This window comes from Pararge aegeria, chromosome 12 (genome assembly GCF_905163445.1).
Source record: "Pararge aegeria chromosome 12, ilParAegt1.1, whole genome shotgun sequence".
Lineage (NCBI taxonomy): Eukaryota > Metazoa > Arthropoda > Insecta > Lepidoptera > Nymphalidae > Pararge > Pararge aegeria.
In genome coordinates this window covers 7,679,385-7,707,203 of record NC_053191.1, presented here as the reverse complement: position 1 = coordinate 7,707,203, position 27,819 = coordinate 7,679,385, and the positions used below count along the sequence as shown (strand labels likewise).

The window sequence follows — 27,819 nt, the reverse complement described above, 5'->3', positions numbered from 1 at the left end:
AGCAATATCTTTTGTTTTTGTACCATTTAAAAGTATAACAAATTATATTTAGGAAAAATCAAACAGTGCAATGTGCATATAATTTTAAACTACCAAAAACACTGCATAAACTGCAAAAAATACCTTAATTGTTGGTGTTTCAATAAAAGATGATACTAATTTATTTTGTATATTTTACTGTACAAATAAACAGATCAATTATTACAGTTGTTTTATTTACAATTTATATTTTGCATGTGTTTTTTTGAAGTATGGATGGTTTAATACAGTAGATTATAAGCCTGTTCATCACAAAAACAACAACAACAAAAAATTGTAGATTCTTACATATCATGCAACATACCAAAATGGTGTCTTACTTCTCAGTCATCAATATAAAAATTTATTTAAATACTACATGTACACAGTAACAAATTTTAGACGACTCGTTGCACTTCAAAGAATCTCTTGAGGTAGTAGACTTGGCCCAGGGTCATAACTAGAAGCACAGATGCTTCAAATATAGACCACATAACAACACGAGAGTTTGTGCTTTCATTGATGGAACGGTGAATTCTGTCTCGCACCTGCAGTTTCCATAAGAAAATTTATGTTTAAAAATATTATAAATTGTTTGGATAGTATGTAAAAAAAAGGAGGAATTCGAGTTAAATATACTACGACTATACACACTATCTAGTCCTAAAGTAAGCGTAGCTTGCTACGGAGGAATATTTTTTTAATAATATGCAGAAATGCTCATAATAATCATAAACACAGATACTGAGAAACATTCATGTTCATCAGACAAACATTTTTCAATTGTGGGAATCCAACTCATGGCCTTGGACTCAGAAAGTAGGATTGCTGCCCTCTTCGCCAATCGGCCGTCAGTTTCAATACAATTAATTTTTTAAATTAATTGATAAATACTTATTTTTTTTGTTTCACTCAATGTTAATTTATACAAAGTTATTCAATGTTAAACACACTAGTCCATCTGGACAAACACATTAAATTCTATGTGCCAGCCATTGCCATAAAACATACAAGTTGATGAGAATAATTTGATACTACCAATAGTACTTTTAATTTTGCTTATAAATTCATTGTTATTATAGGGGCCTCTTTATTATTTATTTAACTCTTTATTTGTACACCACAATGAAGTTAGGAAAATAAAAAGACAATAGAAATACAAAGACAGCGATCTCTGCCAGGCAACATTTGGATTAGGACAAGATGAGAAAGAGGGGACAGGTGGTGTAAAATTCAAATAGCTAAATACAAATACACAAACAAAATTGCACAAATAAGAAAAATATAATAAATAAATATAAAATAATAAACTAATATATACTCAATCATACATAAATACTTATGAAAATATAGATAATAAAAATAAACATAATCAAGGTATAATAAATGTCGTCATTATTGTGCAAGATAATATGCTTTCACCGCGTTTTTAAATGTTTCAAGCTACTTTGCCTCACGTATATTTAGTGGAAGCGCATTCCACAATTCAATAGCTTGCACTGTAAACGAGAGTTTATAGAACTTCGTCTTGTGAAAAGGCATGTGAAGTGTCAGCATACGACATGATCTTAAATCAGCAGGCAATCCTACAAAATCAATTTTTAGCAATTTTTCCTTCAAGTACGAAGGTGTTTTAGGATTAAATAACACATAGTACAGAAGTGAAAGGACATGCATATCTCGGCGACGGCGGATAGGGAGCCACTTGAGCTTTTGTCGAAATTCAGATACGTGGTCATACTTGCGTAGGCTAAACATGAACCGAATAGCAAGATTTGGAGTTTCGCTCAAGTTTGTTTAGCTGGTCCTCAGTCAAATTAAGATAGCTTGCGTCCGCATAGTCAAGAATAGATAGAAGGAGGGAATGTACCAACATCACTTTAGTCGGGATTGGGAGAATAGATCTTAGGAGTCGCAGCGAGCCCATGGTGGCAAACATACGTCTAATTATTTCTTTTATATGTGTGGACCAAGACAAATCTTGATCTAACTATAAGCCAAGGTCTATAACGGTAGCACAAAAAGGTATACCTACACTATTATAAAGAATAGGACATAAGTTACGCCGAAATCATTCCAGGGCTGCCAATGATGATTGATTTAGACTTCACAGGATTAACTTTTAGACCATATTGCTTGCTCCACTCATAAATAACCCCAAGATCCAAATTGATAGCAGAGACAGCAGAACCAAGATTTTCAACGCTTGAGTGGCGATAAGTTTAAAAGTACCTGCATATATTCCTGCTCATTTTTTACTGTCTTAAGAGTTGCACCTAACTCTTTGATCATGTCCTCCAGCTTATTGTGATCAACTTCCTTGTCTTTATCACCATCATCTTTGTGGGGTGCTTCTCCTACTTCAAAGTTAAACATCACTACCTGAAAATTAGAAATAATTAATGTGTAATGTTAATGTACAATTCAGATTATACTACTTTGTGAAGTTAAGTTGTGTAAACTTTGTAGTGTATCATTTTATACATTATTAACAGAAAAAAAACATTTAAAAATATGGATGAATGAATACACTTTGTACACCAAACAAAAGTACAGAAAGAATAATGTTACTTGGATGGTGTGTTTTATATATTTTAAGCAAGTTAAAGGTTCCCACAAGAACTGGAAATTCCAATGTATGTAAAGTAAAGCAGATAAATCATATCACACTATGCCAAAGCAAATATGACCAGGTTTAGCTGTAATTAATATTATGAAATATAGATTAAAATAGGCACTTTTTTATACCTTACCTTAGGTGTCATTGTGGACATCTGATTACTGAAACAATAGGTGTAACGACCAGATGTTGCTGCTGAAAATGTGAACATTCCAGAAGATTCTCTCTCACCGCGGTGTAACACTGTACCATCAGGACCAGTGATTTTTACATCTATATCTAAGAAACCTCCTTCAGCTATTTCAAATGTAAGCCCTGAAACAAAGATAATGTCTCATAATTCCAAACTGATTACAATTTAAAAACATTGTAAAAAAGTTGGGTTCAGGGATGGAAGTCTAATTTAAGGGAGGTGTGCCTTTAATTTAGGCTTTGAATAAAAGTGTTCCAAAGTGAGTGAGTGAGGAAACTCACTATACCAGCTGACAAATTTACACTTCAATTTTATAAATTTCAAAGTGCATATCTCTGGCAATTATAATGTTTTGTTCCGTAATCATTCTGCACACTTTAAAATTTATAAAATTGATATTTTTACCAAGTGTAGGTAAAAACACTAATAAAAATTTAAAATTCACACTTTTAAGGTAAGGATATTCAATAATAGGTATGCACCAACAAAACACAACAAACTGTTCATTTTTAGTCAAGATAAATTCCTATAAGACAAAGTTTTGGAGACCTGTATCGTAAACCTAACCTCACAAGAGATTTTTTTAACAGTAGCTAATAAAATAAACTTATACCATTTTAAACGACTGTATTAAGAAATTCGATAAAGCGGTGCTGTAAATATTTTGGAAATCAATGAAGAATAGAGGCAATCTAACAATATTGCATCTCCTTATAAAACTACTTTATAGCTGGTTATTTAGAATAGTAGGTAAATAAAACTGATAGCTAAGAATCTTTTATTTTACCCATTTTAGTATTGGCTTCCACATTTTCAAAAAAACATTCTTCGGCGTGTGCATCAACCGTGATAGTGTAACAATTTGCAGTTGATATGACTACGGCTAAAATTATTGATATAACCCATAACGATTTAGATAAATTATGCATCGTTTTAAGTATTTCCATACAATTTCTACTAGAACAGGTTAATATTAGCTTTTAATACATTAACAGCTTGTTTTCTTTTATTTATCACTATATATTCGGCACACAAATCTAAGGCCACGTAATGACATTTGGAGATAAAATGACATTTTGAGTTGACAACGTTGACAAGATGTCATGCTTTTCTTTTTTTTATTATTTCCCGTAGGCAGCGTTCAGTTTTACCTATGGAGGGTAGAGGTAAGGAGAGTCATCTGTGTATATGAAAAAGTGTCGTCAAAATGTATTAAATTAGGATGGCGCCACATTTGCATCAGGGTAACTCTTAAAAGAAGCGCCAAATATAAATACCGTACTATTTACTGTTTACGAAATAAAATCACTCTAAACGCACGTTTGGTTATAATAAATCTGTAAGGTTATATTTACCACAATATTTTGTACAACGTAAGTTGTTGTAATTCTCAATAATTAACTACTTTAGTCGATAATGATATTAAATTTTTTAACTCGGCATACTTCAATTCATCTACGATTGCTACATTCATACCATACCCTGTGCATCCACCAGCGCCATTGTGGAGGATTTTTGAACTGTTATTTAGCGCAACAACTGGACACTTTTTCAACTTTTCTCCCATATAAGATGACTCTCCTTACCTCTACCCTCCATAAGTTTTACCAATGGTTGAATGGCGATTGTACCTTAGCGTCATACTAGGGCTGCTGCTCTACCGGCGCCTTAAAGGTTGATTGGGCCTTTTTTTCAATGCGTTAATTATTATGTTAATAGCATTACTAACGACGTTAGATGTTAAGCTTGGCTGGGGAGAAGCATATTTCATCCTACCACGCTGTAGCATCCTTTTAGTTCTTTTTTAGTGCCTTAAAAAAAGCGCATTCAGACGCAGCCGTTATCACATTGACATTCACATTGAGCTATAGCATTAGCATCAATGAAATAAACTGTCTGTTCATCTTAACTTGACGCATAAACTGAAAGGCAGTACTGAAGCATTTATTGTAAATAATCATCAAGTGCAATAATCTTTGCTTAGATTGATTTTATAATTTTTGTACATAATATATCACCAATTTATAAACATGGTACTAATATATTTGCATTTAGTAACCTGTGATATCAATGAATAAAAATTCAATCCGATAGGTGTGTAGATATTATCTCAGTACATTCTGCTTTATCGGCGGCAATTCAAAATCGAACTTGTGCTCCTCCTTTCAAAATCAACCTTTTCTTAATCCCAAAATACACAAATAATCTTAAAGTACCCTATATGGGTTGTAATCCGATTGGCGCAGTAGGAAATGACCCTGCACCCTGCATTCTGAGTCCAAGGCCGTGGCTTCGATTTCCACAACTGGAAAATGTTTGGTCTTGGTGTTAATCTCTATATTATAAATATTCAACAGTCATCTTAGTACCCATAACACAAGCTACGCTTTCTTTGTATTTTCTTTGGGGCTAGGTGACGACGTGTGCATTGTCGTAGTATATTTATTATTATTTATAAACTTGTTTTTATAAAACAGAAGTAATATTACAAATATGAGTATGTGTATTTCTTTCTGTCTGTTTGTGATTTAATAACGAATAAGCCGTGGATTGATAAACTGATTTGGCATAAGCTTGGAGTCTTCTGAAGAGAGGTATAGGCGATCCCGGGTTTTTTTTACTTAATGTGAAAATAAAAATGGGACACGGATGAAGTTGCGGGTAAAGTTCTTAGCACAGACTACCCATAGGTATAACTTAATTTTGAAGAGTCCCGGGCAAGTCGTTGATGTACCGTGGTATTTTCGAGGAGTATGTACTATGAAGGTTCTCTTTAATACGTTTACATAATTATATATGTTTCAAACCTTAGGCATCATCTTCGGCTCCGCTCAAACGTAACCGCCATTCGTGTGAATGCAGTACTTGTATTGGACTGCTCACGATTTACTTCTTATGCCTGTTTTGACTAAACCGAGGATTTGTCAAAATCGAATGCTTAATGATTTAGGCGATGTCAATAGACAAAAAAAAATGTTTTACCTTAGTCTCCTTAGATTAGGCGATACTTAATTAGCCATTGCCTTGTTTGGCGTTAGTAGTTTCGGGCATAAAAGTTCTAACTTACTTGGTCACTATTTGTCACTGAAAAAGGTGGCTATTATATGGAGGGTTTAATGTACCATCTTTAAAAAGTAATAAATATACTCATTTCCATTGAAACCTTTTAATACCCTGCGTACACATTCCATTTCCTTATTTATAAGAACTAAGTTAAGTTGTATCACATTATTAACATACTCGTTGTGGATTGTCAATAACAGTAACAAAGTATTACGTTTTATCTTATAGGTAAGTAGTTAATAAGTAATATTAAACATGAGTTACAGCACTCTTGCTGCTAGCAAGGAATAGTTGTACTTCATAATAAATGCAGATGATTTAAAAAAAAACATCCCCTTAAAATAACAGAATGCTTTCCCCTAGATGCAGATGTCCTCGAACCCTGGGGCTCAACTCCTTGCGAGTTACAATCTATAATAAAAAAATATATGGTTCACTCATGTTCAATCAGAAAATAAAATAAAATGCATTTGATAGAAGATAAATAACATCCATCACGGGCGAGCCTCTATTTTTGAGGACGAGTAAATCTTGTACCTACTGACCGTTCTACTGCTAACTGCACTTCTTAGCGGAAGTGCACGTCACTCTGCGCATACTCATATTATGATCAGCGCATTGTCTTGCAGTTCGGCAGCAGTGCAAACCGGTTTATGTGACCTTTAGGAGTATTATTTAAATAAATCGAGAATATGTTATTGAGTCATATAATCAAACGATTTTCTATAATTAAATATTTTAAAAACTAATGTATCTAAGTGATAATATGAAAATTTTAAACTACTTAATAGGTCATAGAAACCGGTTATTTTGGGATTTCAAGTGATTTATAGCGGTAGTCTCTAAACTGTTTTACTTAAACTAAAACTATTTATTTCTCCTATGAGATGTCCTATCAGGGGAAATTTGGGAATTTATTATTTCTGTATTTTCTCTGCTTTAGTCGTGCCGCTAAGCGATTTGGAGTTCCGGTGCGATCTTGAGTAAAAGCCAATTAGGGGTATGACTACGATACTCCCAAAAAAAACTTAAATATTATGAAAAAAAAACAATTTTCGGATAGTATTTAAGTTTTTTTTATTCCTCTATAATATAGAGGATACTGACCTTTATTAACTGGAACCCGAATGCTCCAATTGCTGATATAGAAAATAGAATAGATATAGATAATAGATCGGTTCGTCCTGAAAGATACAATAGGTCTCCGGGCGTCTAGCAAAGCCAACAGAGTTTGTGTTGGTTTATATTTCGAGTAATAAACACTTAAGGCGAGAAGGAGTCCTTCATGACCTCTATCGTGGCGCTTTGGAACAGAACAGAACACAACTAACAAACAATAAAGCTTAACCACAACACCAAAAAAAAGGTTAAGTTGGAGTTGAATAAAACTAACACTTTCCTATTCCAAGTATGAAGTATGCATTGTAGTTTTTAAGAACATACAGAAACCTTGTACACGACTAATTTTGAAGCAAAAAAACCACTCCACTTCAATAGTGTTTCTCGAACGGTTAGTCACTTTATTACATTTAACAGTTCACTGTTTCTTATTTATTGTAAAGTTGACAAACTGGGAAAAAGTTTGTGAGCTAGCGGATTACGCGAGTGCTGCGATTTTAAATAAAATAAATAAATAAATATTCCGCGGGTGTGAAGCGAGAAGTGCGCTCGGCTAGCTGGAGTGACCAAGTGGAAGCCGTACTAGCGGATCTACGTACAACGAATATTACGGCAAACTAGGTTACTATGGAGACAGGCCCAGGAAAAAAAATGGAGAAAAAGATAGGGTCTTCTTCTTGTTTTTCTCGGTTTCTACGTGACATCGTATACGAACCTTACATTGTGAATCGCTTGGCGCTACGTCTTTGTCGGTACGGTAGTAGCAAGCCTCGGCACCATACTAGCCAATGAAAAAGAAAACACTACAATTTTAAATTCCCAAATTGAACCCTGCCAGGGATCGGACCCGAGACCTTAAAACCACAATTTAATTATTATTTTTTAATTTTATTTCTTCACTGTTTTTGGACACAATGGCTGACTGAGGGTTCTGTATTTTCTGAATTCTGGGGGTTTAATTTTGGAATTTACTTCCGTAGTCAGGGCCTCGAGCGTTAATCGAACCCACAAACATAATATTCGCTGTTTGTGTCTTGTATAATTAGGTATTCTCATACAAAATTTATTCACTAAGTAGGTACGTACTTACACAGTATATACTTACATAAATTATCTATGTCTTAATTTAGCATAGGTAAGCAGTATCATATTTACTTCCTTCCAGATGAATTACAGATTAATGTAGACTAATTAGTTTTAATTGGTCTTTATAATTTTATTAAGTATATATTAGCAGATGTATGAAATGGTTTGTAGAGATCAGTTATAACAATTCTACTTATAATGTCGTATGGCATAGAATTTCATTTCAGGGATATTATCAGACGGCCGACTGCCGCAGTATGCAGCGACCCTGCTTTCTGAATCCTAGGCCGTGGGTTCGATTCCCACAACTGGAAAAATGTTTGTGTGATGAACATGATTGTTTTTCAGTGGCTGGGTGTTTATCTGTATATTATAAGTATTTGTGTATTTATTATATTCATGAGAATATTCAACAGCTGTCTTAGTACCCATAACACAATCTACGCTTACTTTGGGGCTAGATGGCGATGTGTGTATTGTCGTAGTATATTTATTTATTTATCATGGAACTATTTAATCGTGACCAAATTTATCAGATATCCAATATAATAGAATATCCGAAACCGAATAGTTTTGTATAACTTGGTAGGTGTAGAGCAGCAGTCGGTAATAACGAATGTATTATGCTGTTTATGTTTAACGTAATTTTGATTTTGCAGTTTGATTTTTCAAACTAAATAATACTTAAAAAGTTATAAAGCTATAACTACTTAGAAGGCTATTTGTTGTTTATTTCTAGGACTGTTAAATCAAACAATGAACGAGAAGTAGAGGCCAATTTCTGTATTTTCCTTTTCCAATCCCTTATACCATCCCTGGAAAATGCGCAATTAATATTATGCACTGTTCTATATAAGATAAATGTTATTTACCAGTAAGTTTTTTCGAGTTTCAAAACTAAGTTCAAAGTTATGTGGACCTAATTACACTCAATATGGAGTCGCAAACTCTGTACTATTGATTTTTATTTTTTATGTAGCAAAATAATAGCAGAAGTTCTATTTTATTCTGACGTTACAGGGGTTTTATGCTCGAAAAACCCTACAAGAGCGTATCAAGGGGGCAAAGTCAAAGATTTAGATTTATATCGATGAAGTAAAATAAATCCAAGATTGCAAAAAGCGGTGGAAATGCTAAGCCATTGTATATTTAATTATTTTAATTAATTTTTAAATAAGCAAGATTTATATTGCTTCCAACACTAAAACTAATGAATAACTCTTAGTCATAAATCCAATATTTTAATATATTTTAAGGTCAAACCACGTAGGTAGGTACACAAAAGCATTCAAACGAAAATAAATTTTAAACGTCATAATCTTAAAATACTTAGCTCAATGCAGCGAAGGCCCCAATATAAAAATAAATCTGAAGGCCATTAAGTCGATTTTACCCGTTATTTATCACAACTACCTAGTCAATATCTAATTTTCTAAAGGAACCGACTGCACCATAAATATTATTCTCGTAAACATCATCTGGTGTGACTTCACAAAGCTCGTTGAGGTGTCGCAGATATTCACGTAAATCTTCAACGCGGCGACGCCATTTTTTTGCGAGAACCTCAATCGAATCCTCTTCACCGCCCCATTCCACTGGCAACACTCTCGACGGGAAATGATCCAGTAACTCTTCCGTTTTTGAGTGCAAGTAATACTGAAACAAATGTTCACGTATAATTTAGTAGCTTATTTATTAATATCTCATAATTATTTGACAGTAGCTACGAGGTCGTTTCGAGTTTTGCATAACTGCACCGGAGCATTGATTAAAATTGAATTGCTAATTTCTGTGTCAATGTTTACTGGGTTCATTATCAAGGTAAACGCCCTTAATCTTATTACATAGTATATCAACATGTAACTTAAGGCATTGGCTTCCCTTGGGGGGAACCCTGAGTTTGATCCCTGACCGCACCTCTTACTTTCGAAGTTTTTAATTTAAGCAATAAAAATATTACTAGTTTCAACGATGCAAAACATCGTGATGAAACCAGTAACGTTCTCTAAATTGTTTAAAGTCTTCCAATCCGCACTTGGCCAGCTTAGTTGACTACGACCTAGGCGCTCCTCTTTCTGGGAGTAGACCTGTGCCCTGTTACTAGTGGGCCGGAGAAGGATTGATTGAACTAGGCTGCAAATCTATTGGTGTTGCCCGGACAGAAAAAGGACTTCACTTAAGTTGAAGGTGAAATCTTGAATGGTACATTTCTCGGAGAAGTAAAGTTTATTGGTGTTGCCTGGACAGAAAAACGACTTCACTTAAGTTGAAGGTTAAATCTTGAATGGTACATTTCTCGAAGGAGTAAGGTCTATTGGTGTTGCCTGGAGAGAAAAAGGACTTCACTTAAGTTAAAGGTGAAATCTTGAATAGTACGTTTCTTGGAGGAGTAAGGTCTATTGGTGTTGCCTGGACAGAAAAAGGACTTCACTTAAGTTGAAGGTGAAATCGTGAATTGTACATTTCTCGGAGGAGAAAGGTCTATTGGTGTTGCCTGGACAGAAAAAGGACTTCACTTAAGTTGAAGGTGAAATCTTGAATTGTACATTTGTCGGAGGAGGTCGGTTCATGCCGGTCAACCGAGTTCGTGCTGCTATAACGGGATTTATCTTTTTAAATAAAATTTATTACACTGAAAATATAAGAAAGATATTCACTAGGTAGAATTTTTATTCACTTGTTACACATACCCACTTTAATTTTTGGCAACCGAATAACAACCCAGTCGCGGTTGTGGTCGATGAAGGACTGACGATGATTCCCGTCGCAGTCTTAGCTTATATGGAATGTGCTGATGTGTTACTTCGCATCAGCCCTTTCCTATGCAGACGAAAGGTTTAACGGTAAGATCTAGAACTAGTGGTGAAACATTCTTGATCGTTTATAAGCCACTCACCCGTTTCCTGATTTTCTCGGTGACGCAGGATCGCATGAGGTTAATGGAGGACGCTATGAGGGAAGGTGCTCCCACCACGTGAATGCGCCGCATTCGCTGCGGGTACGCGGCCTGCGCGAGGTGAATGCTCCGGCGAACCGCACCCGCAGCCATGGCTACGCGGGTCGCTATGGACGCGCGGACGTGTGAACACTGCCCAACAAGACAGTAACCGGTTATTATAATATTTATAATTTATTTACTAAACACCCATTTTATTTTTTTTACAGAGTACCCTTTACACACATTTATTCAAATGAGTGAATACAGTGATACACACCCTCTCTTCACTACATCACACACACCCACAACAGACATACACCTTTATATTTATTATTTTTTACAGAGAGGAACAAGCAGTAAATTTATAAACAAACGTTTCCAAAAAAAACAATTAGCCCGTAAGTATCTTTCTATTATAATTAACATAATTAAAACTGCATGTATAATATTTAAGCTAAAAATTTAGCATGCAGGTTTCCGCACGATGTTTTCCTTCGCCGTTGAAGCAAGTGATATTTTAATTACTACAAACGCCTCACACGCACCTCTAACTTTGAAAAGTTAGAGGTGTGTGCTGGGATTCGAACTCGGCCTCCCGGCCTAAAGTGAAGTCGAGCTCCTACCAAATGCGCTATCACCGCTTCCTAGCTTCGCTTGCTAGCATATTATACTAAATAAATCCAGAAATTTTACAAGCAAAAAATTATCTCTAGGAAAATTCACAAATATTGGACTTAATATCGATTCAATCATTTAGGTGCCAATCCTTATAGTTAATTATGATAATATTATAGTTTTAATAAGTAGAAAATTAAAGAGCATAAATATTGTTCAAGTTCTCTTTTTTTTTACTTGTACAAAATGTACAAGTAAAAAAAAAAAGAGATATGATCAAATATTTTGTAGGTGATATTGGTAAAGGTGGAGTGATGATTATTAACAAAGGGTATGCTATAGAAAATGTATGTTACCTATATGTTACTAATCGCAAAAAGTTTTTTCCAAATTAGTCATTCTTCAAATAAGCGCACTAAGTTTTGTAATATTTATTTTATTTATTATAAAATATAAAATAATTAAAAACAAAAATGAGGCCCGCTTCCTCTTGGCAAATATTCTGTTCCTGAGTCGTAAGGAACAAGTTTAAAAAACAAACTACCTAACAATAAGTACCTAAGCTAAGTCATTAATGCACACGATGGATATAAAGATAAAATGTTATTTATAACCGAATTAAATCCACGCACATCCTGTCAATTTCCCACTTATGCCTACTTAGTTGCGATTTTTTTGCGCTGGCGCAGGCCGACATCAAATTCCTTATTGTAATTTTGACAGTCAACGGAAAAATTGGTGACCATATAAGTTATAGTTTTGGATTTTCGTCTAAAAGTAGGTTAATAATAAATGTTGTTCATCGAAGCAAGAAAAATATGTTATTGACCATTATATGTACTAATTAGTTTTATTTCTAAAGTCCAACAATCCGCACTGAGCCAGCGTAGTGGACGACGGCCAAAACTCCTTCTCAGTGTGAGTGGACGATATAATATTAGAAAAAAATGTCGAATCAACGCTAACGAAAATTATTAGGCTTCAAACTGCAGAACCTGGGGGAGAGAGAAGTCCTTACCTCCCAAATAAAGGCATCCCCAGCTATCAAGGTCTCGTCATGCATCCTCGCGTCACTGATGAGTAGAATAGCTCGCGCTGCCGTCGCTATGTCGGATGAACTCTCCGGATAGTTCGGCCGCATTCTAAATATCGTTACACGAAGTCCTTCATCTGTCACCTTCGGAAGAGGTACTATGTCTCTGTCGTAAATAAATATAGAAATTATTATATTCAATTATTATTAAATTTATATTATTTTGTACTTTTAAGATCTTAAAGTCCTCCATTCACAGGCAATCCGACGCATCGCAGCGATCCATCACTTCGAAACTTCCATCCATATACAAATTGGAGTCAGTGCCGTGTGTAAAATATTCAATATAATAATGAACACTATGTAAAAGGTATAGTAAGAAAATCGGGTTAAGTCTAGACCAACGCAAGTGTACTTGCAGGCGGAAACGCTCTAGGGGGCCATGAAATAGTATTTGACAATTTCGTCAGATTGCAAGCTATCTCGATAAAAGATTCCCAAAGCGATAGATTGCCAAGCGATGGATTTCTGAGCAATGAATTACCCCGTTTGTAGCCCCTTTAATTGATCATCAGCAATATAAGCTGCGTCACATAAAAAGAGAGATGAGGATGAACTGATTGTTTTTTTAAATATTTCTTTATTGATATTGTAACATACGGCCTTAACCCCTTCTCATTGTGGGTCCCGATCCGTATCACGTATTGACCAACAAGGCAATGAGATTTATCCAAATACCTACGTGAGATTCAGATTGTTTCGTTATCTGTTACGTTGCCTGTTGTGTTGTGTCAATATTATGCCTACGTTAATGCTGAATTAATAGGATAATCTTCTTCGATACCATCAGTATTGTTTGATACCGAATAAAAGTATTCACGTCACTTAGGTAAAACTATGTAAAATACAAGAAACGATGCAAGTCTACCGGCTAAACCTTACTAAAGCTATTTATTTTAAGTTTCTTACGCATTATTAGGTACATAATTATTCATTTTTAAGTCTTGGTACCTAGTTATAAGATAAGTTGAAATAATTGAAAAAAGAAGATATCTATTAGAAGTGAAATAAAGTAAAATAATGCCATGAAAGTAAATAAATTCCTTGACCTGCATCTTGAGGAAAATGCAATTAGTTTAGTCAGCTAACTGCGCTATAATGCACGTATTGTTAATTCTTTTGTAACGCGAAACATATTTCTGATGAGTCGCTTCTGTAGGTAGGCACTATATTTAAGTACTTATGTACATTTCAAGTTCAAAATTATAGAATCACGAACGCGAAAAATAAGCGATATACCGAAATACACCACCTTTGTATCAGAGAGTTACAGATAGTTCACAATCGTTATAATAATCTAAATAGAAAATATAAACCATGTTTAGTTTTGAAGTTTAGCTGGCCATATATACGAGTACGTGTATACCTAAAGCTAAGTGGAAGCGGTCATAGCCATGTGGTTAAGAATTCAGCTTCATTTTCGGGGCTGAGTTCGAACCTCGGCATGCACCTCTAACTTTTCCTCTCTCCGTAATGTTTTCGAAGGCGTGTGAAGTCCACCAATCTGCGCTAGGCCAGCGTGGTGGACTACGGCCAAAACCCTTCTCATTGTGGAAGGAAACACGTTCTCTATAATGGGCCGGTAATGGGTTGATATGAAGATGATGATGATGATACATGGGTAATCCCAGTGGCGTGCACTTCATACGTGCACAAAAGCACTGCATACCCTAAAATTTATATATAACTCGTATATGAGGAGGATTTTTGCCGTTTTATGCAATTTTCCCGCTGTATGCATACCCTGGTAAGAAACCCAGGACACGCCACTGGGTAATCCGTAAAACAAATATAATTCAGAATACGTCGTCGACGGAACATGTGTATGTTCAATGTCTATTTAAATATAGGCGAATATTGCAGGCGATTTCGGAGGTTTGTCTGTAACTTTGAGTGTAAATTAACCTAATCTAGATTCGCTTAATTCTTCGATATTTTCCTACACCGTTAACATAATATCGTCCCTTATCATATGTAAGTGGCACGAGCTATTTGCACAAGTAACTGGTGCAAGGGACATACATGCAGACTACTATTTGCACAAGTTTCTACTGGCATGAACTTTCTTGTAATGCTATACTCCTCGATCTAAGCGATTTGAAACGATCGATATAAGCGGACCGAAGGTATGTCGTGTTGACGACAGTTTGGAAGCTATGGACTAACTGTGAATGAAGATATGTACTTATCTCAAGATAGAAAAAGTTATGAAACAAAAGAATTTCATTGTTATTTTTTATAGGAATTATTGGCGGAGTAAGCAGCAGAGAAGACCTAAAGTAAGTGGGAACCATCGCCTATAAAAAGAGCAAAACTTTGCACGGGATGCACGGCAGGGGTCACACGTCCTACAAAGTGCCACCCTGTGTCCATCAACCTGAGACGTAGTAGCTGTTAAGCAAAATAATTATTGTTGCTATAATTGATACCCGTATCAGCTCAGTACCCCTTTTCCAACTTACCTTATAGTTCCTACTGGGTGTATCTAAATTTTGGTAGTACTGTATACACTTAAATAGGTAGGATACTTACAAGAATTTGCACACGTCATTTAGAGGCGGTTCAAGGAGCGAGCGATGTTCGAAGAGGTCTCTGTATCTGGAGCGAGAATAGCAAAATGTTTCCAATTTTTTTCTAGCTCGTTCAAAGTCCATACGGCAACCTCGCAGGAACAGTGATAGGAGATGTGTGTCTGTGAACAAAACAAGCAAATGTAAACACCATTTCTTTTTGTACATTTTGGCTTTGGTATGATTTTACTGCCTCGTTTGTCTAGTGGTTAGCATGTTCGACTACGGATGGAGAGGTCCCAGGTTAAGAAATTCTTATTTCTGGGTAATAGTTTCCAACGATTTATTTTTCTTAGAGAGCACGTTAATCCATCGTCCCGCTTATTCACTAAGTATAATGTGATAATCGTTAAAGTCCTCATAACCGGATTGGAGTGGCATCATGGGTCTTCGCTCTTAAACTCTTTTTCCTTTAGAAGCTGTTCCTATCATATACCTACATTCATAGGAACATTAGCTTTTGCCTTGAAATGCCCGTGGGTACAGTTAGTTTTTCCTGGATAAATTTCCCTGTGTCTCTGAGATGGAAGCAATCTCTATGCCCAATTTCACCAAGAAGGCTGCAGCAGTTGGCCAAAAATACTAACTAATATTATAAATGCAAAAGTGTGTTTGTGTCTATTTGTTTATCCTTCCTTCACGCCCTGACTAAGTAGCCAATAAACTAGATATTTGGCATAGAGTTAGTCAGAAGTTCGGCGAATAACATAACTACCTGCTTTTTATCCCAGGAAAATAAACGGTTTCCACGGGATTGGTTAAAAACCGTTATAAACACGTACGAAGAATCCAGACAACAGCCAGTAATAAACCAATAAACGAACAGACAAACTAATAGCATTAAAAATTCTAGTATGGATAATATTATAGCTTTGTAACAGTAAGTTACCTAATTTTTCCTAACTTTTGCATTGTCAAGGTCCAAGGGTCAGATTTACGTAGTAACTCCTACTACTTATTTATATTGTAACATTTGAATTCTAGGTCTAATCTTAATAGAATTCAAATGTAAAGGTTGTTGTGTATCTCGTTATGAAATGCCTACCAACGCAATTTCTTTGTCACTTGCATATTAAAATAAATGAATAAAGTAAAACAAATATATTTTAAGTCCTCAAACAACTTTGTGTCCTCGAGGCTCGATATAATGGTATGTGACAAGGCATTAAATTAGGCATTAAGGCAGAGATTAAATGAAGTCATGTTTTATTTAAAAATATTTATTAAGTAAGTACATAATATTAATTTAATAAAATAAATACATAACTTATTGGAATCATGAGTTATGACATAACCAAGCAAGCAGTTTATAAACACGATATTTTTCAAATTTCTATTAATTTGAACGATTACTTTGAGAATATCTAGTCAAAATTTCTTCATTTTGTCACTCACTGGCTGACTGACTCACAGAGTGACTGACTGACTGATCCATCATCCAAACTCAAAGGCACTTCTAGCAGACAAGGCAGCGTTGCAGAACTACATTTTTTTCTAATTTCGGTCATGTTTTCTAGATACATCAACTGCACTCAACAGTCTTATGTAATGTTTTATGTATCATATGTATTACTTGTGAGATACTTACATTGTGTTTTCATGCAATGGCCAAGTCAATCTATTTTATTTAAAACATTAAAGATTTTGAATATTGTAATGGTCACTATAAAATGCTGTAAGGTTAGCTAATTTTTTTTTTTATATTAGTAGCAGGCAAACGAGCAAGTGGGCACCTGATGATAAGTGATCACTGCCGCCCATAAACATCTCCAGCACCAGAGGAGCCACCGATGCGTTGCCGGCTTTTAATGATTTTGTTTATCCGCCCCTTGAATAACCCTAGATTGTATAAAATTATAATTAAGTAATAACTTAAGACAGAAGTTAAATAGGGACTTAATAAAAAGATTGTATAACATGGATCTCACAACTATTAAGGTTACAAGAACTGAGTTGCGAGACTTGATTTTTCCACAAGTTTTATTTTTGATGGCATACTGTTTTAAGTTTTTACCCATTAAGTATATGATATTTCATATTAAATTAATGGTTTATTTAGTGTTTACATTTGAATAAAAACCACATTTTTACAAGGAAACAAAGACAATAAGCTGTTTAATTTTGTAAAAACGGAGCGATAAGTAGTTATACGTAGGTATAACTACTTTTATTACGATAAGATTTAGCTTTAGTACTTAGTGGATTCAGACCAGTTTGACCAGAAATTTTCTGAATATTTACTTCGGATCAAAGCTAACGAAACTTCTTAAATTTTACAAAAACAATATTTTTCTTTATGTTAACAACATGTTAAAGTTTACAACATTGAATTCTAACGTAATTATAATATGATGGGGCAATCGATTATATAATAGAAATAGTAAATACATTATAATATTATATGGATTTATGTAGCCAATGTATAAGTGCTCAGACAGCAAAATGAAGAATAAATTATTACTCATCATATCAAACCCCAATCAACCAGCGAATGAAGTCGCCCTTTTTGACAAATTGACGATTCGAAACAAGACAGCAGTCTAAATGCGCAGTCAACATACGCATCATGAATTTCATCGCAAAATACATGATTGGTTCCACTGTATGTCATGCAGCAAGGGACGTTAATCTGTCAGCATTGTGACTAGTGAACTAACCGAATGCTGGGCTCACTTTATAAGCCACTCCCACCGAGGCTATGTTTTCGTTGGGCTACTTTTGAGTAGTAGGTTCTTTTTGTTCGCTGCAATCAACCCATTACCGGTCCACTGCATGGCACAGATCAACTTCCGCAAAGGCAAGAGTCATGGTCAATAACGCTAGCCCAGTATTGCGTATTGGTGGACTTCACACCTTTAAGAACTTTACTGAGAACTGTCAGGTATGCAGGTTTCCTCACGATGTTTTCCTTCGCCGAACCCCAATATTTAGACGCACATAACCTAGTTAGGCAAGAGGTGCATGCCGAGGTTCGACCTCAGTCCAACCGAAAGTGTAGCCGAAGTCCTAACACTAGGCTTTCACCAGTTCAAAAATCACTCAAAATTATTAACTACTTTAAAACTTTGTTTAAATTAGATTGCCATGATAATTTACACAAAAAAATATTTATAAATTCCATTTCGAGATATGGGTATCAAATCGAATTATGTAATAGTTGCATAAAAGTTAAAAGGTATATAGCAGGTAATAAGGAGGTGTGACATTTTTATTGTGTTAGTTAAAACTTAGCGACAAACTCAACAAATTTTCCTAATAAGATAGATCGAGTCTATTTAAAAAAAAACGTTTGGTGGTCAATAATATTAACACCTAGGTATTTTTAACTGGCATTCAAAGTGTTCGATTCAATTTGTATTCTTTTAAGTGAAACTTCTTAGGCGGCGGCGTGTCGTAATTTTTTTCGGCAACTAGGTATTTTTGAGAAGGCAACTTTAACTGGGTACGTTTTGTTCTTGAGCGGGAAGAAAAATATAGTGGTAAGGAGAAAGAGTCAATTAAGGACATGACAATTCTACACTAATCTTTAAATTTAACTTCGTTATCAAGTCTCATCAACCAAGAAAGATCCTGAACAGATTTTATATCCCAGTCTCAGTAATCCATACATGATACAGCGATTGGAATAAATTTTTTTGTACGCGGGACGGTAGAAAAACTCATTTTCAAAGTCCGATCTTTGTATCTTAAAGGGTTATTCACCAGTTTTCATTTTATAAGAGGCAAAATATAATTATCTACCCAAGCAAATACTTCTAATAAGCAGTTGTAGACTAAAATACCTACGTTCTATAGCACTATTACGTTAGTTGCGAATTCTCAGTGATTTATTGAAATTAACACAGTAAGAAACTCAAGGGCCTCTTATTTTAATGTCCGACGCATGCGACATGCGATACAAATTGCAAAACATTTAAACTAGACCGTGACAAGTAATATGCACCTACCTAATTATAGGTAGTTTATATTAAACGAAACTCAATACAACACGTAAAATAGGCATGTCCATTGTCCATTTACCTAGTAGGTAAGTGGATACATACATTCAGTGTTAAAACACTATGTGAGTATATTTTAATGACTCGTTAGACAACTACTTATCAACACCTACTATCAATATAAAAAAAAGGATAGATTTGATGTTTTGTATGTTTGTATATTAAAGTGGGCAGCGACCCTTCTTTCGGAGTCCAACGCTGGTGGTTTGATTTCCACAACTGGAGAATGTTTTTGTGATGAACATGAATGTTTTTCAGTGTCTGGGTTTTTATCTTTATGTACCCATCTTAGTACGCATAACATATGCTACGCTCAGTGGCGTGCACTGGGTTTCTTACCTGCATACAGTGGAAATGCCATCCATCCTCCTCCTCGTATACGGGTTATACATACATTTTAGGGTAGGCAGTGCTTTTGTGCATGTACGAAGTGCACGCCACTGGCTACGCTTACTTTGGGCTATCCGCACTAGGACAGCGCGATGGACTACGTTCTTAAATCCTTCTCATTTTGGGAGGAGACCCATGCCATGTAGTGGGCCGTTACTGGGTTGATGATGATAGGAGATATTCACTCTACCTTTAGGCGGAGATCTATAGTCTGCTTTGACGTAAGAACAACTTAAGACAAAAGTATTAATAAAGGTGCCTGCCATAGGTAAATCCTACTTGTTTTAACATTTAGTAAAGTCTGAGGAAAGTGTGTTTTAGCTTCGATTTCAGAACGAATATAAAGTATATTTTTTATTTAAGTAAATTTATAACCCAATCAACCTTCTCCAGAACTCAGGTTCCTATTAGGAAATAAAACGCATTTTGGGTAAAGAGATTAGAAAAATTGATTTATTTCAGTCGCGAACCTATGAAGAAATTTTTTCTGGTTTGCATACAAATGTATGTGTGCATAAAAATCGTAAACTTGATCAGAATTTAGGTAAATCTGACGAAATGTTAACATGACCGGAATAAAGACGTGAGTAACATGCGTTACTAACATTAGGTATATTATTTTGATAAAATAGTTATCCTGTAACGTTTTTCATGATACGAAGAAAGAAAAACTAAAACTACCCTTTTATAAGACCTAGCTGGAGTAACTAGAGTAGTGGTGTTGAAACCCGCCAAATTACATTTGAGCAGCACGGCGGGTCCTAAATCCTTTTCTATGAGATAGTAGATAGGAGACCTGTTCTCATCAGTGGCCAATTTATAAATGATAAGCTGAGGCCGGTGGGCATTCACATACTTAGATACAATAGATTTTATAACCATTGTAACATTTTAGGTCTATTCTAATCTCCATGTTAATTTTTCGTTATCTGTCTACTTGTTCGGGCTACGTAATACGGAATACCGACTAGTTTGTATGGGTTACCTATCTGCCATATCCTAACAGGTTAGTCCACTACTATCTTAGAAAAACTAAAACTTCCCTTTTATTAGACCTAGCTGGAGTAACTGGAGAAGTGGTTGTTTTTATTTTATTTTAAAACTAGTTTTTCTGTGACCGTGCAGAACTAGTTTTCTCGTGGGACATGATTATAGTTTGGATATGTCTACGTCGGGATAAATGGAATGTAGTTTGCTAAGACAGGAACAAGAAAATGTTCCTTGATTAGATCGCTTTAGGAGGTTTAGCCGCGCGAAGGTAACAGCTTAAAAAACAAGTCTAATAATAAAACCATATAGAATCGACTACAAATTGTCCATGGAAAACATTGATAATAAAGTAGGTACAGTACGATTCAAACGTAAATGCGCCCCTGAAGTTGCGCACGATGTTGCGCCCCACACACATTTTGGGTGTCCGGTGTAGCGGGGAGGGCAACAACGCACGTCTGCTAACTTCACGCAGACGCATTTAAGTTTGAATCGCAACTCATAAGTTTTAAACCTATCAATTAAGTTTACTTTAGGGATTTGTTAAAAACAGAAGTGACACCAATTTTGCATTTCAATATAATTAATTTCTAATGTCACTCGAGTTAAAAGTAAAAAAGTCTTCCAGTCCATTGTTCTGTCATAGATCCATTATGTCAGGAAAACGGATTGGAAGACTTTTTTACTTCCTTAATTTAACTCGAGTCTATAAATTTCTCGGTATAAATAGTACCCATCCTTTGTCAGAAACCAAGATATTTTTATGTGCTAAATTTTGTCAAGGTCGGTAACGCGGCTGATCCGACAGCAGGTAACAAATAAACAAATAGACACACTCTCACGTCTAATATATTAGTATAGATTTATAAAAAAAATTACATTACCTAAGGCGTCTGGATTCGGCAGATAAGGGTTGGCTGCGCACATACTGCGAAGGTCTCGGATCCCTCTCTCCATTTCTCCAGGTAATTCGTTCAACTCTTGCTTAATCATCTCTTCCTGCTTTGGGGAAGGTCCTTGGAGGAAGGCCATCGCTTATAGGTGTCACAAATTTCAAGAAACTAAAACTGTGTAACTCCAATAAAATTATTAAATAATGTTAATCAAAACGTGGTACGCTGCGAACTCTAGCTGAGTCAGGATAATACTGCTTGCTAATAATATTCAGCGTTCGTTTATAAACAACAACTAGTCGGCGTGCACAGTGCACACAATCCGCGAACTCATGGCTTCGGGTAGGTAGGTGGTACCTAATACCTGATATACACATTCTTTGTACAACTATGTTTATTTTTTTATTTACTTTAGATGGGTCGTGCATTGAAATCGGAAGGTTAATACTATGAGAAGTAAATGTTTCTTGGACATGTGAATTATTGTTTTAAATTAGGTATCCTTGTGGATACCTAATTCGCCTTGTGGCGTACTTATGGCCACGGTTGGTAAGTGGTTTGCATTTTCGACTACGGGTCATGTGGTCCTGGATTCAGGGTCGGGCCAAGAATTGGGTTTATCTGTTATAAAATTGGCGTTGTCCACCTAGTGCCTCGTAGAGCACGTAAAACTGTCGGTACCAGTTATTAGCACAAAAATGTAATAATATTCGTTCAAACCCGCCAACCCACATTTGAGCAGTACGGCGGGTCCGATATCCTTTTCTATGATATAGTAGACCTGTTCCCATCAGTGGCCTATTTATAAATTATAAGCTGAGGGTGGTGAGGCATGCACATACGTAGATACAATATATTTTATAACCATTGTAGGTCTGTTCTAATCTCCATGTTAATTTTTCTTTATCTGTCTATCTGGTGTTCGAGTCTACGTAATACCGACTAGTTGTAAGGGTTTCATATACCTATCTGACATACCCTAACAGGTTAGTCCACTACCATCTTAGACTGCATCCTCACTTGTCACCAGGTAAGATTGCAGTCAAGGTCTAACTTGTAATGACTAACGATAATAGCTAAGTAGAAGTTGCCGTATATTTATATCATCATATTAATGCCCATCAGCCCACATAGGAACAACGTCCATTTGAGGCATTTCTTATTCTGAAAGAAAAAGATTCGATAGTTAGTTAGCTTCGAAAAACAACCATGTAAAAATTATTCCAGATATTTTGCTTCTGTATTAATTACAGAAGTAAATAGCTGATGATTTTTTCTTAATTTTTCTGTTAAGGCTCATGGCTTGAAAGTACCGCCAAAATTTGCGTGGCATTTTGATCACAGGTAAATAACGTCAACCATAGACCTCAACATGCACTGTCACAGAGAGCTCAATACCTACTATAAATATCAATAATTACTATTTTTATCGGTAATTTGGCTCTAGCTTAATGTAGTGCTTTCACTCACATTTTTTCAGCCATTAGAGCCAAAGAAAATGAAAATGTTACGTCTACGTTTAGAGCCTACATGGCAGACTGGGACTGAGGAAGTTTATTTTGCGATTGGTAGTGTGAGTTTACCTTTAAAAATATTTGTACTTGCAACAACTTACATAAATGTCACTTTTCAGTGTTTGACATTTGTTTTGTTGGTCTGTGGTTTGTCTTCGATTTTCAAATAAAAACGTTAAATTACCCGACTGTTGAGATAACATAAAATCCGTGAACTGCATTTCAAAAATAAATAAAACGTAAACAATAAGATTATCCGCAATGTTTAATTAATTGATGCTTAAGTTGTAATAGTACCAAGATGGAGCCCTCAAAAGAGGCTATTGCTATTCGTGTCACGCGGATAAACAGACTAATTTTGGGCAAAGTGACCAGTGGAAATAGTAAACTTTTTAAGAAAATAGATCGTGAATCGTTGTTGGATGCTTTAACTGTTTTATACGATGAGTGTAACGAAGATCCAGTCAAAAAATGTGACGAACTGGTGCGAATTTTTTTGGATAAATGTAAGTTGGAAGTGACAAAGGTATCACCTGCTCCAAAGGAATGTTAATTGCTATTTGTTTGTGTAGTTATTCACGCAAGACGTTCATCATTAATTTTATAAAATAATACCTGTTTTTGTACAGAAGATATTAACTTAGTAAAACTTCTAGGGATAAAAATACTTACAATACTATATTATATACTAAGTCTTTAAATACAAGACTACTACTTGCATAGTAACACTTTAATGCACCTGGCACTTTTGTGGTCATGGTTTTCATCACAGTCATCATCATTTTGCTACAAGACCCACCTTCTATCAGAATGAAAAGGGTGTAGGCGTATGTCCACCACACTGGGCAGGTGTGGATCGGTATTTAGATTTTACGTCACAGTACTTAACAGCATCATATTGGTTGGTTGATTGATTGTAGAAAGTGATATTTATTAGAACACATCACAACTGCAAAAGTTAAGGTGCTTGCAGAGAATCCAACCTTACCCTACCGTATCCTGAAAGAGTGCTGTAGCTTAAGCTATACTGCTCCTCTATATTGTACGAATCCTTCCGTTCCCATTTTTGTTACTATTTTGCAATGATTTTTATTAAAATTAGTTACTTTAATCTTTAGTTATAAATCATTCTCACTGAAGGTAATCACTTTCATGATAAATTGTTTCTCATTCATACTAATACAACACTTATATTTATTTGATGTCTAAGTTTTTCAATTAGAAATAAGTTATGTTGTCATATGTTGTATGGTAAGTGTATGAGTATTCCATAACTATTTGGTCTGACAGAGTCCATATTGTCTGTTGGAGGAGGCCTTTGCCAAAAGACACACATAGACCAAAGGCATTATATGGCTTATTTCCTGCAATAAAGTATATTTTATTTTATTAAGAGGCATAAACACAGATAGCCCGGAAAATACAGCTGGGGCTGCCACTTGTTTTAATAATAAGAAATGTTTTAGATCGAAGCTCTCTCGCTGAGCTACGAAGGGCAAGAGTATGCATGTCAGATTTTGAGATGATTCAAATGATTGGCCACGGTCACTATGGAGAAGTGCATGTAAGTATCATAGGCATTATTTTGCTATTGAGCGTGTGTCCCAATGGCGTAAAGTTCTTGTCAACATTCTCAGCTGGTAACAAGCTAACCTGTCAGGGGTTTTGACAATAAGATTTAAGCCATATTCCTAATTATTGATTTCCGAAGGTCTAATTACAATGAATCAGTCTGACGAACATGAATGTTTTTCAGTGTCTGGGTGTTTATTTGTATATTATAAGTATTTATGTATATTATTCATAAAAATATTCAACATTCGTATTATTATATCGAAATCTATGTTATGGGTACCATAACATAGATTTCGATATAATAATGGGTACCATAACATAGATTTCAATGTGTTTATTGTGGAAGTCTATTTATTTATTATTTATTTATCCGTGAATATGTGGTGCATAAAGAGGTTACTGGGTTATAAATCATTAACCATTGATAATAATTACCTAACAATTGATTAATAGATGGTACGTGAGAAACAAACTGGAGATGTGTATGCACTAAAAAGTGTTCGCAAAGATGAGGCAAGAAAACGAGTATCAGGAGCTGAGGATGAACGTGATATACTTGCTGCTGGAGCAGGACATTGGATACCACGTCTCCAATATGCCTTCCAGGTTACTCTTTAATAATTTAATTATGATATTATTATTTGCAAATAACTAATATATTGCCTGTATTTAACTTAATCATCCCTGCAGCAACTCATAATAGCATAATAAAGCTTCTAGATGCCAATAACTTATCAAGTGGAATTGAAAGGAAAAGACTTCTATGTTTTAGTGAATTAAATAGCTTCTAAATAAAATGTATAAAAAATATAGGTTTATGTTTGTCTAATTTAATGTATATCGGAAAGATCAAGTCAAAAGTAATAGAAGAGTTTTTATTATTCTAGATATCATTAAATAGGTGCTTATGATATGATCCCCTTGTAGATGCCAAAGAAACTCTTACAAAAGTGTTTTAACAATACTCAATTTTATTATTACAGGACAGCAGCAATCTGTATTTAGTTATGGAGCTGTGTAATGGGGGTGATTTATCAGGATTCCTCATGCGACGCAACCATCCTTTGTCCGAGAGAGATGCAGCATTCTATATAGCTGAAGTGGCACACGCACTTAAAGCGTTGCACGCTATGGGCTACGTGCATCGAGATGTTAAGCCGCAAAATATATTGCTAGACAGGTAAGGCCATTCGAACTGTCCTCTGTTTTCTCTACTAGATAATTGGTGCATGTTCATTTATGAATAATAAGGTTTTGAGATTGGTAAAAAAATTATGGTTATCTACCCAATGCCTTAGACAGCAGGTTAAGCTACCAATCCTAGTTATAATATTTAATGATTATTTACAAATAGTAGACCCTGAGTTCCAACAAAATTCTAACAGTGAAGCGCGTGATGACCGAACAGTAAATAATTTACTGCAAAAGTTGCTTACTACTCAATGCTTCATAGAAAATAATTGAAACACTGAAAATAAAAGCTACTTGCTGTTAAGGGGGCAAACATTTTTATGATGCTGTGCCGTGAGCTGACTTTAGATTAGATTACAGTTATCACCACTTTTTCTCATCACTCGCGTGTCGTACGAGGCGACTGAGGGATTATATTGGAGAATGGGCATTAGCATCCTCTAGGCTACTACTACATCTACTGCAATCACTAACTTGTCTGCCCAGTGTGGTTAATGGGCAAACCCTCCAATTGGGAGAGGCCCTTAGTCCAGTATAGGACTGTTAAAGGCCATATAAGGTTTTTGGATCGGTTTAAGCCCATAGTTATGGGGATCCTGATGCGGGATGGGCAGTCTGTTAACAGAAATGTATGCCAAATTCGAATTCGTGTGCAACAGATGCGGGCACGTGAAGCTGGGCGACTACGGCTCGTGCGCGCGCCTGTCGGAAGGCGGTTGTGTGACGGGCGCGACGGCGGACTACGTGGCGCCCGAGCTTCTGGACGACTGTTCCGGCGCGCACACTGTGTGTCTCGAGTACTGCCGCCGGGCTAACACTGCTATTGTGGGTTCGCACGACACTAACGCTTCGTACTTTGTAGCTGGAATATACTTATATAGCTTTGCCTTGCTTTCTTTTTTTTTTTACAATAACCGACGAACATTTCATATTCGCGCGAAAACACCAACGCCAACGAGGCGCCAACTTAACAACATAGATGAAAGAACATATCTGTATTGTTGTACTCTCACTGAACACACAATGGTGCTCTGTGGTCTATCTGTTATACTTGATAACATTATTTTGTACAATAAGAATATATATAAGAACCATTACGTTATATGTAATAATGGTAAGCAACGAAATATTATACATAGCCTTTGTTAGTGAATTATGGCAACCTTTGTAATAAATAAATATAGGCCCACTTCTTGATAAAGCATGTTCTAGAAATTTGCGCCCTGTGACTATTAACCTGAGGGGTTTAGGCTCAGTTGGTTTGGTTTAAGCCTCATGATAGAGAGCCTCGCGAGCCTCGTGAGAGAGTGTCTCCAGAATTTTCTATAACAAATGTACACTACCATCTCAATTTGATTCCATTTTTAAGTTTATAGAGCAAGGCGCGTTAACTTTTAAGTATGATTCCAGTGTTTGTAGAGCTGACTAACATGGCACTTGCATTATTACTAATTAGTTTTCGGTGGATTGTAGAATTGTGTACTAAAAAATTTCGTTTATATTACAACTCGCGCTTTTTGTGAGCTTTATTCTAGAATGCGACGTGCGTGAGGACTCCCATTTCGTTAACTTCATTCAATGAAATTTCGATGTTTGGGCACAACGACCATAAAAGAAATTGCACATTTACCATATATATAATTTTCTGAGTTTTTTAATGAGTTGTTTATGGTTTTGTAGTTTATGGTTTGTTATCTGGGTTGGTCTCGATACCAGTGGCCTTAGTATAAGATTTGCTCGCAACCGAGTTCAAGTTCGCTTTTCAAACTCTGTGTTGTCAGTTTAAATGGACCTTATGTCACTTATAGGAGAAAATCCTGATTTTCTAATGTTTGTTGTACAAATGTTCTGTCAAAACCTCGAGCTAAAGAATTGTAAGCAAATTGAAACTTCAGTGGAATGCAAATAAGGTCCATTTTACACCGATGTTCAAGTTTATCCATACTCAAACAC

General features: G+C 35.5%; 3 protein-coding genes across 4 annotated transcripts in view; 1 reads left to right on the top strand and 2 right to left on the bottom strand.

Moving 5' to 3' along the window:
• Positions 1–155: 155 nt before the first annotated feature.
• LOC120627920 (transmembrane emp24 domain-containing protein 2) lies at positions 156–3,900 on the bottom strand. The gene is made up of 4 exons (XM_039896046.1): positions 3,619–3,900; positions 2,772–2,953; positions 2,251–2,400; positions 156–566 (listed from the first exon to the last, which is right to left on the bottom strand). Exons 1-4 carry the CDS (start codon positions 3,776–3,778, stop codon positions 417–419), a joined length of 642 nt encoding a protein of 213 aa, XP_039751980.1. The 5' UTR covers positions 3,779–3,900; the 3' UTR covers positions 156–416.
• A 4,967-nt stretch (positions 3,901–8,867) lies between these two features.
• On the bottom strand, positions 8,868–21,829 carry LOC120628357 (retinol-binding protein pinta-like). Its single transcript, XM_039896683.1, has 5 exons — positions 21,578–21,829; positions 15,278–15,437; positions 12,671–12,851; positions 10,996–11,187; positions 8,868–9,755 (listed from the first exon to the last, which is right to left on the bottom strand). The coding sequence occupies exons 1-5, from the start codon at positions 21,723–21,725 to the stop codon at positions 9,513–9,515; spliced, it is 924 nt and encodes a 307-aa protein (XP_039752617.1). The 5' UTR covers positions 21,726–21,829; the 3' UTR covers positions 8,868–9,512.
• Positions 21,830–23,274: 1,445 nt separating this feature from the next.
• Positions 23,275–27,819, top strand: part of LOC120628011 (citron Rho-interacting kinase) — a 29,645-nt gene continuing 25,100 nt past the window's right edge. The window contains exons 1-5 of one of the 2 annotated variants that reach the window (XM_039896190.1): positions 23,275–23,606; positions 24,567–24,664; positions 25,129–25,281; positions 25,659–25,855; positions 26,526–26,652. In XM_039896190.1, the coding sequence (XP_039752124.1) occupies positions 23,402–23,606; positions 24,567–24,664; positions 25,129–25,281; positions 25,659–25,855; positions 26,526–26,652 (780 nt within the window). In that variant the 5' untranslated portion in view covers positions 23,275–23,401. Of the gene's footprint in view, positions 23,607–24,566; positions 24,665–25,128; positions 25,282–25,658; positions 25,856–26,525; positions 26,692–27,819 lie in introns of both variants that reach the window. The other variant, XM_039896189.1, reaches the window with a different exon arrangement.